The 12,663-nt window shown below is 42.3% G+C and overlaps 1 protein-coding gene across 3 annotated transcripts in view; it reads left to right on the top strand.

The window, feature by feature from the left end:
* cbl (Cbl proto-oncogene, E3 ubiquitin protein ligase) overlaps positions 1-12,603 on the top strand; it is a 25,105-nt gene extending 12,502 nt beyond the window's left edge. Inside the window, exons 3-16 of one of the 3 annotated variants that reach the window (XM_079481939.1) lie at positions 1,431-1,577; positions 1,739-1,895; positions 5,070-5,191; positions 5,695-5,832; positions 5,920-6,007; positions 6,090-6,221; positions 6,300-6,524; positions 6,778-6,909; positions 7,333-7,701; positions 7,881-7,972; positions 8,074-8,220; positions 8,864-8,949; positions 9,034-9,240; positions 9,454-12,603. In XM_079481939.1, the coding sequence (XP_079338065.1) occupies positions 1,431-1,577; positions 1,739-1,895; positions 5,070-5,191; positions 5,695-5,832; positions 5,920-6,007; positions 6,090-6,221; positions 6,300-6,524; positions 6,778-6,909; positions 7,333-7,701; positions 7,881-7,972; positions 8,074-8,220; positions 8,864-8,949; positions 9,034-9,240; positions 9,454-9,515 (2,104 nt within the window). In that variant the 3' untranslated portion in view covers positions 9,516-12,603. The remainder of the gene's footprint in view (positions 1-1,430; positions 1,578-1,738; positions 1,896-5,069; positions 5,192-5,694; positions 5,833-5,919; positions 6,008-6,089; positions 6,222-6,299; positions 6,525-6,777; positions 6,910-7,332; positions 7,702-7,880; positions 7,973-8,073; positions 8,221-8,863; positions 8,950-9,033; positions 9,241-9,453) is intronic. The other 2 variants (XM_079481937.1, XM_079481938.1) reach the window with 2 other exon arrangements.
* Positions 12,604-12,663: the final 60 nt, after the last annotated feature.

The raw sequence follows: 12,663 nt of genomic DNA on the forward strand, positions 1-12,663 counted from the left end.
AGGTTTCATTGTCTTCACAGACGTTTTTTGAATGAATGTACCTCTTAATAAAACTGGATTCAAAGCGTTCAAGATTGATCCTTTGTTTAGAAAAAATTAAAATGGATCTTATGATTTGAAAGCACTTTCTAAATCCCCCTCTTGTACACTAACCGTCCAAGTGACAGCATGGAATTGTGGGATGTCTTGGACATAGAAAGATGTTCCCTTAAAATAAGTAAAATGAAGGTATATCTTAGCTGACTAGCATTTAGATTTTTGTTTTTGCCTTCCTGTTTTCGTGTATTACTACCAATTCAGCATTTTCCTCTTCTCTTTTTGCTATTTTTTCTTTTGCCTTTTAAATCACCCGTTACTCTGTCTTGGGGCATTCCAGACAAAATGCATCTTTTCTCATTCACTCTCTCTTTCTCAGTGAGAGTAAGGATTTAGTTTTTGCAGGCAGCTGCGCGCTACCGCGCTCGCGCTCTCTCTCGTGCATGTCAATTCCTCAGGCTGGAGCGCCTGTACAATCCCCCACTGTCTTACGGTCTAAATCATGGCTTTCTTTGCATTACCTCCCCCTGCCGTGTAGCGTGGCCCTGCCTGCCTGACTCAAGTGCCCAGGCTTAGTGGAATCAGAAAAATGCAGTAGGCATTCAGAACGGCCGCCTCAATCCTCACTGATGCGGGTCTCGCATGCTCCTCTGGCCACACCCACTGCTCAAACTTTTGTCAAAATCAAAATGTTGAATAAAAGTTTACAGAAATCATTAGTCTAGATTTGACTTTTGAGTGGACTGTTTTTCGAAATATTAATAAAAAAAATGATGTCATGATTTAACACATTTGATCACATAACACTTAAAGGAATAGTTCACCCTAGAATGACAATTTTTGCCATAATTGACACACCCTCATACCGTCCTAGGTGTACATGTCTTCCTGTCTTCTGGTGAACACATTTGGAGTTGTAATATATTTAGCTTATTTAGTCACTTTGGATTTAAAAAGTGTTCTCACAAAATGGCTGCAAGTTTTTGATCTCATTGGTTGTTGCATGTCTTGTAACCACAAGAACCAATGAGATTCAAAAGATGAGATTAGTTGAGCATTCTTGTTTGCCATTTTGAGTGAGATCAGTGAAAATTTTGTCCAAACATGACAAAATTAGGTCGAAATATTAATAATGTTTTGTTCACAAATGTATCGTTTTTGTGTAATGAGACATATTCACCCTTTTAGGACTGATACAGTATATGCCCATTTTGGAGCTTCAAACCCTGGGTCTCTGTCCATTGGCAATACCAAGCTGGAAAGATTCAGTACATCTCGTAGTGTGATCCACTTGATGAGGATTTCTTTTTTGTGTGAACGGTTCCTTAAAGTAAAGTTAAAATGTATTTGAAATTTGTGTAAAACTAGACCTGTTCTCTTTTTTTCTCTTTCAGACGGAACCTGACGAAATTGTCGCTGATATTCAGTCACATGCTAGCTGAGCTCAAAGCTATCTTTCCCAATGGGCTATTTCAAGGTGATAACTTCAGAATCACCAAAGCAGACGCTGCGGAGTTCTGGAGAAGATCGTTCGGGGACAAGTGAGACGTTTAATATAGTCTTCGTTCTCTTAACAGATTAACACAGTGTTCTCAAGGAAAGATCAAAGATGGACTTTGACAAAGAAATAGTTAATCTTTAATCAGATTTTAAATCTTGTGAAATGTCTTAAACAATCTTGATGATGTAACCTGAATTTCAGGACCATCGTGCCTTGGAAGGTGTTCCGGCAAGCCCTGCATGAATTCCACCCCATCAGCTCAGGCCTGGAGGCCATGGCTCTCAAATCCACCATTGACCTCACCTGCAACGACTACATCTCTGTCTTCGAGTTCGACATCTTCACCAGGCTTTTCCAGGTGCAGTTACCAAACCCCGTCGCTTCCTCCTAGCAGAGACTAGCCCCATTGTCTCCCGCTCAAAGAAGGGGAAGGTCTGACAATGACTATTGTTGTTTGGACGTGTGCTGTGTGTATGTAGGCGGCGTTTATATGCGTGTGTCGAAGCCGAACCTCGAGTTCTCATGGCTGAAGGCCAGCCTGACTGGGGGCCTCTTATCACCTTTTGTAGCTCAAACAGGCTTGTTTGCACCCCTGCGAGCAGGCGGTTTCCTGAGGCAAGGAGACAAGAAAAGATTTGTAAGAGCTTCAGCTGTAGAAGAGAGATGTGGTTGACCTATTTAATGAAAACTGCTGCTAACCTCTGAGCAATTTTTGATCTAATTATATGCCTTTTGAGAAATGTTTGAGGTTGCTGCTTTATTTGTATACTTGTGCACACGTTTTGTGTTGCCACCACTTAAAGTGATAGTTCACCCAGAAATGGAGATTCTTTCATCATTCCAAACCTGAACACTGAAGAAGGTATTTTGAAGAATGTTGGTAACCAAACACAGGCCCCCATTGACTTCCATTGTATGGACGAGAAACCACAGAGACATTTCTCAAAATATCGTCTTTTGTGTTCGTCAGAAGAAAGAGTCACAAACAGGTTCTAAACGACATAAGGGTGAATAAATGACAACAGAAATTTTATTTTTGGGTGAACTGTCCCTTTAAATAACTGAGCAACTTCCTAAAGCACCCTAGAAACAACCCAGAAAACCTCAGCAACTTTGGACAGTCCCCAGGCATCCACCCAAACTCTCTAGCATCATAGTGGCAATGCCACTAAACATCTAAACATCCAACAACCTCAGCTTTTTGCATAAAAAACATTGCACGTGTTGCTTTTCAATGAAACCGTTTACTGCTGTCTCTATTGTAAACTGATCTGTAATATTCCAGGTCTTGAATGCAGTACTTCTGACTGAGGCTTGGCATCACTGCTGTCTGTTTAATGAGCTCGTTATTCTGAGTGCTCTAGTTCAGACATCCCAGACATCCACTGCTCTCTCGCTCTGTCCTCAACAGACCATAATCACATCTATCCTGTAATTAGCTTCCCTTTCCCTTCCATACTTTACATCAGCGCTAACTCGGGAAAGGGGTCAGGACAATTTTCTATGGCCGATTTTAGCCATAATCAAATGTGCCCTTTGATATATTTAATAACCGAGCTCAAATTGACAGTAAGCATAATTCAAGCGTGTTAGCATGTTGGTCTGTTGGAGCACTTAAAAAGGTCACCGAGCCGGCAGCCCAGCGTGCGTTAGCATTCAAGGCTGTGCTTGTCTTGCGCTCTACCTTTTGCGTAGACAGGCTGTTTACAGAGAGACCGCAAAAGCTTTTTCACGAAGCTTCACGCAGCAAGGTCACACTCAGCTTCTAAATGGACCTGCCTGGTTGGAGTGACTAGTTTGGTCCTTTTTTCGCCACGTGTTTTCAGCCCTTTGACTAGCGATTTAAATTTAGCTTTGAATCATTCTCCCTTCCGAGGCACTGCGGTGGCTGTCACAGGACAAAGTAAGTGGACCCGTGGTGTACGTAGAAGGTTATAGCTCATTCTAAGGAAATAAAAACATAACATTTCATTATGTAAGGTCTTTATACAATATTAACGTAGTTATAGTTATGTATATTGTATTGCATTTCTGTCAATAAATCCTGCAGAAATTACGCGTTGGACCGTGTTCTGTTGGTTCCCTTTCATCGGGTTAACGTCCCACTGGTGTACCCAACAGATTACTGCTAAAGATCTTCATAGTTTCAATTAAAACCAATACAATTGCCATTATAACCATGAAATTCATTAGAATTTCTGATGATTTCTACATAAGGTAGGAGTGGGTTGTGATATTAATCTTAATGAAAGGTTAGAAACCTGTGTTGTGTTTGTACAATATACAAAGGCGGCATGATCATACATCTCAGTTTCTGATCGCAAACAGCGAAGACCATTCATAATGATAAGAAATTGTCAATGCAAACGTTGCTGGGTGGCCTACATTTCATCTGCAGCTATACGTTCGACTTGGTCTCTGAGGAAGTTTCAGATGGTTCACAGCAAGGCACAAATTTTTTTCAAAATGGTGTGCCTCGGTCCAAGGTGTGCTCGATCGTTGAACTGGGCTGCTTTTCCGCTGACTACGTAAACTGCCTGCTACACTCGGTTGTTGTTTTGACAACATTCAAGCAACATTATTAAGAGCCGTAATACTTTTATGAGCAGGCTTTGAACTTAAGTGACCTACGGATATTATTTATAACTTGTAATGAATCAGTTTGCACATGGCATTTCTAAATAAACCCATTGAATTTCGAACACAAGAAATAAGCGGAGTAGCTCTGCACAAGGATAAAAATAGAAACCGAGTGTCGCACTGCATCACACACTTTCACTGTGGACAGACTTGGACTTAAGCCAAACATAACTAGATGGCTTTCATTATGTCTAAACTGTTGTTATTTTGAGAATTTTTTGGACAGGAGGTGAACTTTGTGAAGAAAGTTGATAAGGGTGTCAGTCAGCGTCTCTTCGTGCACTCATTTGTTACTTTTTCTTTTTTTGTTAGAATTTAACTTGTTCAAAAAAATGAACAAGTTAAATTCTGAGAAGCGTTTAAAGATATATTAGTCAGAGGCAGTACCAAACAGTCTTGCCTGAGGTGATGCGCCATGAACACGAGTGGCATCTTGAAAGCTATTAGTGAAGTTCCAAATCTCCGACATTGAATTTTGATAGAATGTGTATTAGCTCTTTGTTTCCGTTAATAAACTGTAACTGTGATTGCAACAGCCCTGTGGTTTCAGATGAGGCTTTAGGAAAGGAAATAAAGTATCAAGAAGTACGTTTTATATTTGGCTGTGGATGTCACAGCGCATGTTTATCGCCAAATTACAATTGTATTAAGTGAGGTAGTGATTATGTATGGGAGAATGAGTTCAGGCCAGCTGGAGTCACAGGCGTAGACGGTGTCTCAACACTGTATCCCCACCACTCTCTCTTTCTCTGACATAATTCTTTCTCCTGATCTCTTAAGTGTGTGTTAGAGGGCCAGCTCACTACACACTATAAGTTTCTTGGCTGTCAGATTGAATCAGTATTATATTTTAGGATATGCCATAAGTTTGTGTTTTTGTTTTGTGATGTAGCCATGGTCATCACTGCTGAGAAACTGGAACAGCCTGGCAGTGACTCATCCGGGGTACATGGCCTTTCTCACCTACGATGAAGTCAAAGCCCGACTGCAGAAATTCATCCACAAACCCGGCAGGTAATTCACAGACCTCTCATCCATCCATCCCCTCTAGTAGTACGTTATTCACTTGAAATTACAGTTCTGTCAATGAAAAGAAAGTCAAACCGATTTAAAACCACATTTTATTTTTGGCTTAATAAGCTTTTATTTATAGTGTTTACAGATCTTCGCATCTACAGCTCCAGCCATTTCATTTTAAGAGCCTCTGTGTCACACGATTTCTACTTTGATTCGAACATGTCCTAATGCCATCAGCTGTGCATCAGCATTTACACAAACAGTGACAGGAGGTACTAGGGACAATTCACTGTCAGTCTCATAACCTCCCCGTGGCCCGGAGGACAGCTTGGTACCTCCCTTCAATAGATGTATTGTAAAACCCCTATGATGTCACAAGCTCTTTCATAGCCAAGAAAAGCAAACATATGACTACCCCTTACACATTGAGAAGCGTTTCTCAGCGATGGCATCATCTCCCTTCATTATACGTCATATTTTCTCATGCATTGTGTTTACAGCTATATCTTCAGGCTGAGTTGTACACGCCTCGGCCAGTGGGCTATCGGTTACGTCACGGCTGATGGGAACATTTTGCAGACCATTCCTCACAACAAGCCACTCTTTCAGGCTCTCATCGATGGCTTTCGGGAAGGATTGTAAGTCAAAATTGTGACTCCACCCCCAAAAAACATCATTTTAAACATCACAGAACTTGCCTTAAAGAATGTCTTGTCCGTGTTTAGTTATCTTTTCCCAGACGGCCGCACACAGAACCCAGACCTCACTGGGCTATGTGAGCCTTCTCCTCAAGACCATATCAAAGTCACACAGGTACTTCATTAATCTCCCAGCATGCCACATTATGTCTTTGGTAATCTTAGCTTTCTGTAACATTCTTCTTCACCTCCTACAGGAGCAATATGAGCTCTACTGCGAGATGGGCTCCACCTTCCAGCTGTGCAAGATCTGTGCTGAGAACGACAAGGATGTGAAGATTGAGCCGTGCGGCCATCTCATGTGCACTTCCTGTCTCACAGCCTGGCAGGTAAACGTGAAGAACCTTCAAAGAGCTGCTGTACATTAGCGAGCGATGTCGATGCGAGTGACTTTTTTCCGGTTTTAGGAGTCAGAAGGCCAGGGCTGCCCCTTCTGTCGCTGTGAAATCAAAGGTACTGAGCCAATCGTCGTTGATCCCTTTGACCCCAAGGACCCCAATAGTGCAAGCTCTTATGGATGCTGCAAGGGCTCATTTGGTGCGGAGGGAGCCCTGTCGCCTAGTTACGACGATGATGATGACGACCGATTGGAGGACTCCCCTTTCATGATTAGCAAGTTGGTCGGCGCTAAAGTGAGTATAACATTTAAAATCTCGTTTTTTGTTCGGCGACCTGTGCTTTTGAGTTAAAAAGTGTATTTTGAACATCATTTTTTTAGCTCACACCTGCATCAAATATTATTTTAAATGTGTTCCAACCAGATGATACAAAAACATTTACTTCAGCACATAACGTTAAACATAAACATCTCCATATGCCCACAGTAAATGGTGTATGTGTGTAGCCCCAGCAGAGGTATTTGCTGAATAGTTTGGTTTGTTTCAGGTGGAGAGACCGCCCTCGCCGATGTCAGTTGCCCCTCAGTCCACCGTTCCTCCAGTACCTCCCCGACTGGATCTCCATCCTCTGAGACCCACCAACCCTCCCGGAGCTTCCAGTCCAGGGGCCACGTCCAAGGTAAATGCGTCTAGTTGGAACTGTTTGTGCACACATTTTTTGCTGAAACCCAGTTTCAACATTTTTAAGTAACCGAGGCAAAATTTATAGCTAGGTAGGAATAGAAAAACGCAGGGTAATGTTAAAGGTACAGTGTATGAAAGTTCGTAGCATATCGTGTAGATTGTATGTTTAGGTCTACTGTAGAAACAACATGAAGAATTCCAGGAGACCTGCGGTGCATGTTAGATAGAATAAGCTCTTTTTAAGGAAATAAAACACAACGCTTCATTTTGTAATCTCTTTATACCACTTTGAACACACAGTTATGTATAGTTCATTGCATTTCTGTAAATAGATCCATTAAAAAAATTCACATTAGACCTTTAAGGCACATTGTGTTAAGCACTGCTTGTCTCATATATATCAAAATCCTGTCCCCAGGTCCCCTCTCATCACAAAGACAAGCCCTTACCCCTCCCTCCAGCTCTAAGGGATCTCCCACCTCCTCCTCCCCCAGACCGGCCACACCCGTCGGGCTCTGACAGCCGACTCCCGAGACGGCCTCTACCCAACACGCCCGGCGAACCTCTTCGGGACAAACTTCCCCCTGCACCACCCAACCGCAACATGCCAGACTGGAACGCTCGACCCGTACCCAAAGCACCATCCCAGCCACCGGTGACCGGAGAGTCTCGCGTATCTCGAGAACTCTCTAATCGACATTCTCTGCCCCTGCAACTGCCGTCTGCGCTTGATGCCAGAACTGAAGCCCCAAGAAACAACGGCCCTCCCAGCCTCGACCATCAACTGGTGAGATCATATATGCCCTGTTCGTCCAAAAATACAAATTCGCTCAGTGTTTATTCAGCATCATGTCCTGTATGTGACTTTCATATTTTAAAAAATGTCTCATTAGTTTTGTGTCCATAAATGGAAGTCAGTGGGGGCCATTGTCCTAAATCTATGTGTGCTCTATTTTACATGTGTAGAGTTTTGGATCATCCGTTGCTGATTCTGACTATGACAGTCCCAAAGTGAAGCCGTCGGCCTCAGCAAACGCCATCTATTCCCTGGCAGTCAGGTGGATGCAATAAAAAGCCAACACCACACACTTCCTGTTTCATCAATCTGTTAGTAAATCAGCAGTCATGTGTATATTGACTCTCGATCTCGTGCTAACAGGCCCCTGGCAGGAGGGAATCTGCAGACTGGTGTGGAGGACGCCTGCGAGAACGATGAAGAGTCAGAGTACATGACCCCATCATCTCTGCCAGTGTTGCCCTCAGCTGCCGGGGATCTTGTGCCCAGACCTCCACCACCTTCTTCAAGGTAAGGTATAAGGGATGTCACGTTTGGCCCTGAGCCGTTTAAAAACACAGATTACAATATCTGATGATTCAAGTCAGTTAAGATAAAATGAATCGCAATACATGTTTTGAACAGCAGGGGCCCCTGTTTTTACTGCAAACTTTGAAAACAAGCTGATATTTCTTAAATGTAAAAAAATCCATATAAATAAATCGTATCGGGAGATTAGTATTGTGAATCGCGTTGTGAGCCAAGTTAATCATTACATCCCTAGTAAATATACGTTAGTATAGTTAGGATAGAAATCCCATTTCATTTTTATTGACGGCTATAAATCAAACAATGCAAATACACCTGTCAACTAACTGTCAGAAGCTAGCCAAATTAGGAAATATTGCGTGTCAGGCCCTCTTCCTCAAATAAAACACAAAATTACACTATGCAAAAGAGAATACGGCTCAAATTACATTTAATGCTGGTTCACTTTTGAGATATGGTCTTTGCAAAACGCAATACGTCAAGTTGAAAGTCTGGTTTCAAGTCCGCCCTGAAATCTTGCTGGTCTCCAGCAAGGAGACGAAGCTTCCAATACATTCGATTCCGCAGTGCATGATGTGTTTATTTTATGTTACAAATGTTCTCCGTCTTGCTCTCTCATCTACAGGAACATACTCAATGATATAGAGTTAGAGAGTCCACAGACATATGAAGCCATGTACAACATCCAAGCCCAGGCCGCGTCCAGCTCGGGTACTGACCTGATCCTCATCAGCTCAATACTCACTTTCTTCCAGCACATTCTGAATTCTTTACTGTATTTCTTATCTTATTCAGATTATTCAGACTTGCCTCCTTTGACCTGCTCTAACGGGCTGAGGGATCCCATCGACGCATGCAGCGAGGAAGAAGAGGAAAATAGCTATGACTACCCCAAGCCTCCTATACCTGTCGCCCCAGCTCGACGCACACTGTCCGATACCAACCCTTCCACATCTGCTTTCAGCCGTCTCCCTATAGACAATGAGCTCGGAGCCGCAGCGAGTAAGATTCAACACTGACTCTACACATATCTGACTTGACTATATTTGTTTTCTTATTATCATGAAGATGGAGAAAATGAGTCTCATGACCATTCCAAAGGTGTGGTTACTTGGTTACAAAAGTTTTGTGCTCAGTCATTTTAATTTTAAAATGTGGAAAATGAAAATGTGTAGGTGTTTCCAAACTTTTATTTCCTTTTTCACGCTGCTTCAGATTATACTTCAACATCATCCCTTACTTCAAAGCCACACACTTGCCCACACAACTTTTTCTGAATCTTCAGCAGGCACGGACCTCTCCGAAGCCCCCGAGCGGCCTCCGAAGCCTCTTCCTCGTCGCATCAACTCAGAACGCAGGCCCAGTCCTGTCCCCCCTGGAGCGAGTCCAGGACCCAGCCAGCAGATCTCCAGCGAGATCGAGCATCTCTTGAGCCAGGGCTACTCCCATCAGGACATCCAAAAAGCCCTTATGATTGCACAGAACAATATCGAGATGGCCAAGAACATCCTGAGGGAGTTTGTGTCAATCCCCTCCACGGCACATATCTTAACATAACAAACCACTACTTCTAGTGACGTTGAGGGTCCTTTTTACATGACGCTTCTTGGATTCCCGGTCCTCCCTTGTGTGCGTGGAGGGGCGTGGCTCCTGGCGAGGGGCACAACTGTTTCGTCAGCCTGAATCTTCACCAGTCTTGGTGTGTCTTGAGGCATCGCATTTTCTCTGAGGCTTTCCGTGAAACAAGGACAAAAATACACAAAAAAAAAGACAAGAACATGTATGTGTTTCTATAATGATTTAATATATAAATCAGAATATTGAGTATAGTTAATATATACACATGTATGTTGCATAGGTTCAGGGTGTGAAGTATTAGGCCTCGGAGTTGGGCTAGCTAAAGGGAGTTCCGATTGACACAGCGGACTGCAGCTGAGCATTTTCTGGTGTGAAAAAATGGCCTTTACTCGTGTCGCTTCGGTACATTTTTTTGACTGTGTGACTTTTCTGTTTTCGTTTGGCAAGTAGCATGGTGTATGTGTCGCAGTTGTTTCCCAGCTAAGGTGCTGTGTTTGATTATCGCTCAGCCCGAAGCGGCCCATTCTCCGCTTTGACCGTGACCTCCAGGGTACTGTAGGTACAGAGCGGTGGGATTTCGGTGCGTGGTGGCGGCTGGCATCGGAAATGGGCTCTCCGTCAGCCTCGTTGCGTCTGTGTAGCATTACTGTAACTGTACTGTACCATAAATTTCACTTCCAAAATTACACGCATGAATCGAGGACAGCCAGTCCTTTAAATTTCCCGCAAGGTAGAACATGCTGATGAAGGGTACACGCCTCTTGTGAGACAAAGTTTTATATTTTAAAAGCAGGGTCCCAGCACCTCACTTTGCGCGCCCCCTCTTTGAAACCAAACAGCAGGGGACGTGTAACGTTTTTTCTAATCTTCTGAATGTGTCATTAATGTGGTGATCTCTAGCAGACTTTTGTGAAGTTGTGCGTTTACTAAAGATTTCTAACAGATTTAAAGGTAGTGTAGAGGAGGCTGGGCGAGGGGTAAGTTTGCTTATTTAAAAGAAAATGTATTCACTTCTAAAGGTTCACGGCCTGGCCAAGTTTCTGTATGATGGGGATTGAAATCAGTCGATTGGTGGGGAGGTTCTGACTCGTTTTCGAAGCTGTCCATCTTTAAAACCATGTCATTCGATCACCTTAATATATTGTTGTTATTAATGTTATTATTATTATTTGTTTGATTTATTGTTATTAATACAGAAGTGCTTTACTGCTGCTATTATTGTTAGTGCTATACAATTAAGCCTTAAATGTACATTTGTGAATACTGTGTTTAACCCATTTTAAAGTGACAGTATCTGTTCGGTGCGATTCCATCATGTAGCATACTTGAAATCAGAAGCATCCTGCGCAGGTGTGAGCCCAATCTGGCAGTTTGTGTGTCGTATAATTGTGTGAATGTGTGTGCGCGCATGTGTTGCTTAAAACGCTTTCATCCAGGTACTATGTTACGTTTTTCTCGTAATACGTTTTTATTTTACCGATGTCAAATTCATCGTGGGGCTCATCGCAGACGGCCTTATGTGTTTGTTCTTTCCTTGTCCTGTGAGGTTTTGTGTTAACCGTGTCACAGTTCGGAACGTTCAGCGGCAGCCCTGTTAAAGCCATGATCGCAGTGCCCCTAGTCCTCCTGCTGTTTGGGAGAAGAACAGGTCTTGTGTTCGGTCCTTCCCAATCTCTCCTTGTACTCAGGAATATCGTACATTAAACTCAGAAGTCAGTGATTAAATGACCTTGAAAACAGTGCAAGACTCTCATATTCAGGGTGAAATCATGCTAGACTACTTTTAAAGTCTCCCTCAATAATATCAGAGGATGCATCCTTTAACTTTGAGGAATTGTTTTCTTGCAGGACCAGCACACTAGTTATCCATTGTGGAAGCCCTGCTGTACTATGACATTTTTGGGGGGCTCTAGGACTTAAGAACTTGTGATTGATGTTGCCAACATCACAACTTTCCCAAAATAATCATAGTCTCTAAAAGCCACTAGTGTTGTTCTGGTATTTGCGTTGGGATTGCAGGTACTTCCACATCTCAATCTTGTTGGTACACATGTAACCTTGAGAGTTTAATCTGCCAGTTTTCCAGCAGTGGCTGTTTATTTTCAGCTTTAGATTGTCACTGTGTGTATGTGGTTTTTCTAAGCATCTGTATGCTTTGACGCATAACTTGTATGGTTTAATACTGATGTTTTATGGCACCATATGAAGTTTTCATTAGAAGGTAAAAGTTGGTTTTCTTAACTGATTTTTTTATTCATTTCATTTTTAATTACTGTACTACTATATCTTGATGTAAGCCTAATGGATGTGTGTTTGTGTGTTAAATGGTGTACAATATTTCGCACAATGTACAATTTGTGCTAGGATACTGTCACTTTAAAATCACGTGTGTAAAGTTACTTATATAGAGAATACGTGGAAATGTCCATTTCATTTTGCATTTCTGTACATGTCAGAAGTTTATTTTTGTTTACTGATGTGGATATTACTGTGAGCAGTGCCATATGTTTAGATATGTCTGTAATTTTTGTTCCGCTACCCTGAAAAAGGCCTTGTTAGTGTAACGATTGAATGATATCAAAGCGCGAGTCCCCTTACAAATGAATTTCAGTCGCTTCTCTGGCCTGGTTGGTGATGTGTCCGTTTATGGAAACGTCTTAAGTTAGACCACAAGAGGGAGGTGTCTCCTTATTTTGCCATAACATACCGGAGTATGTCAGTTTCTTTTGTGCTAATTCTCATATCATTTTGGAAGTATGCTCAGCGCTATACTGTTATTATTAAATGAAAAGAAAAAAACTCAATGTCTTCAGTGTCAATGGAAAGTGTTTGTATTTTATACACAAG

The sequence above is a fragment of the Barbatula barbatula genome (genome assembly GCF_947034865.1).
Source record: "Barbatula barbatula genome assembly, chromosome: 19".
Lineage (NCBI taxonomy): Eukaryota > Metazoa > Chordata > Actinopteri > Cypriniformes > Nemacheilidae > Barbatula > Barbatula barbatula.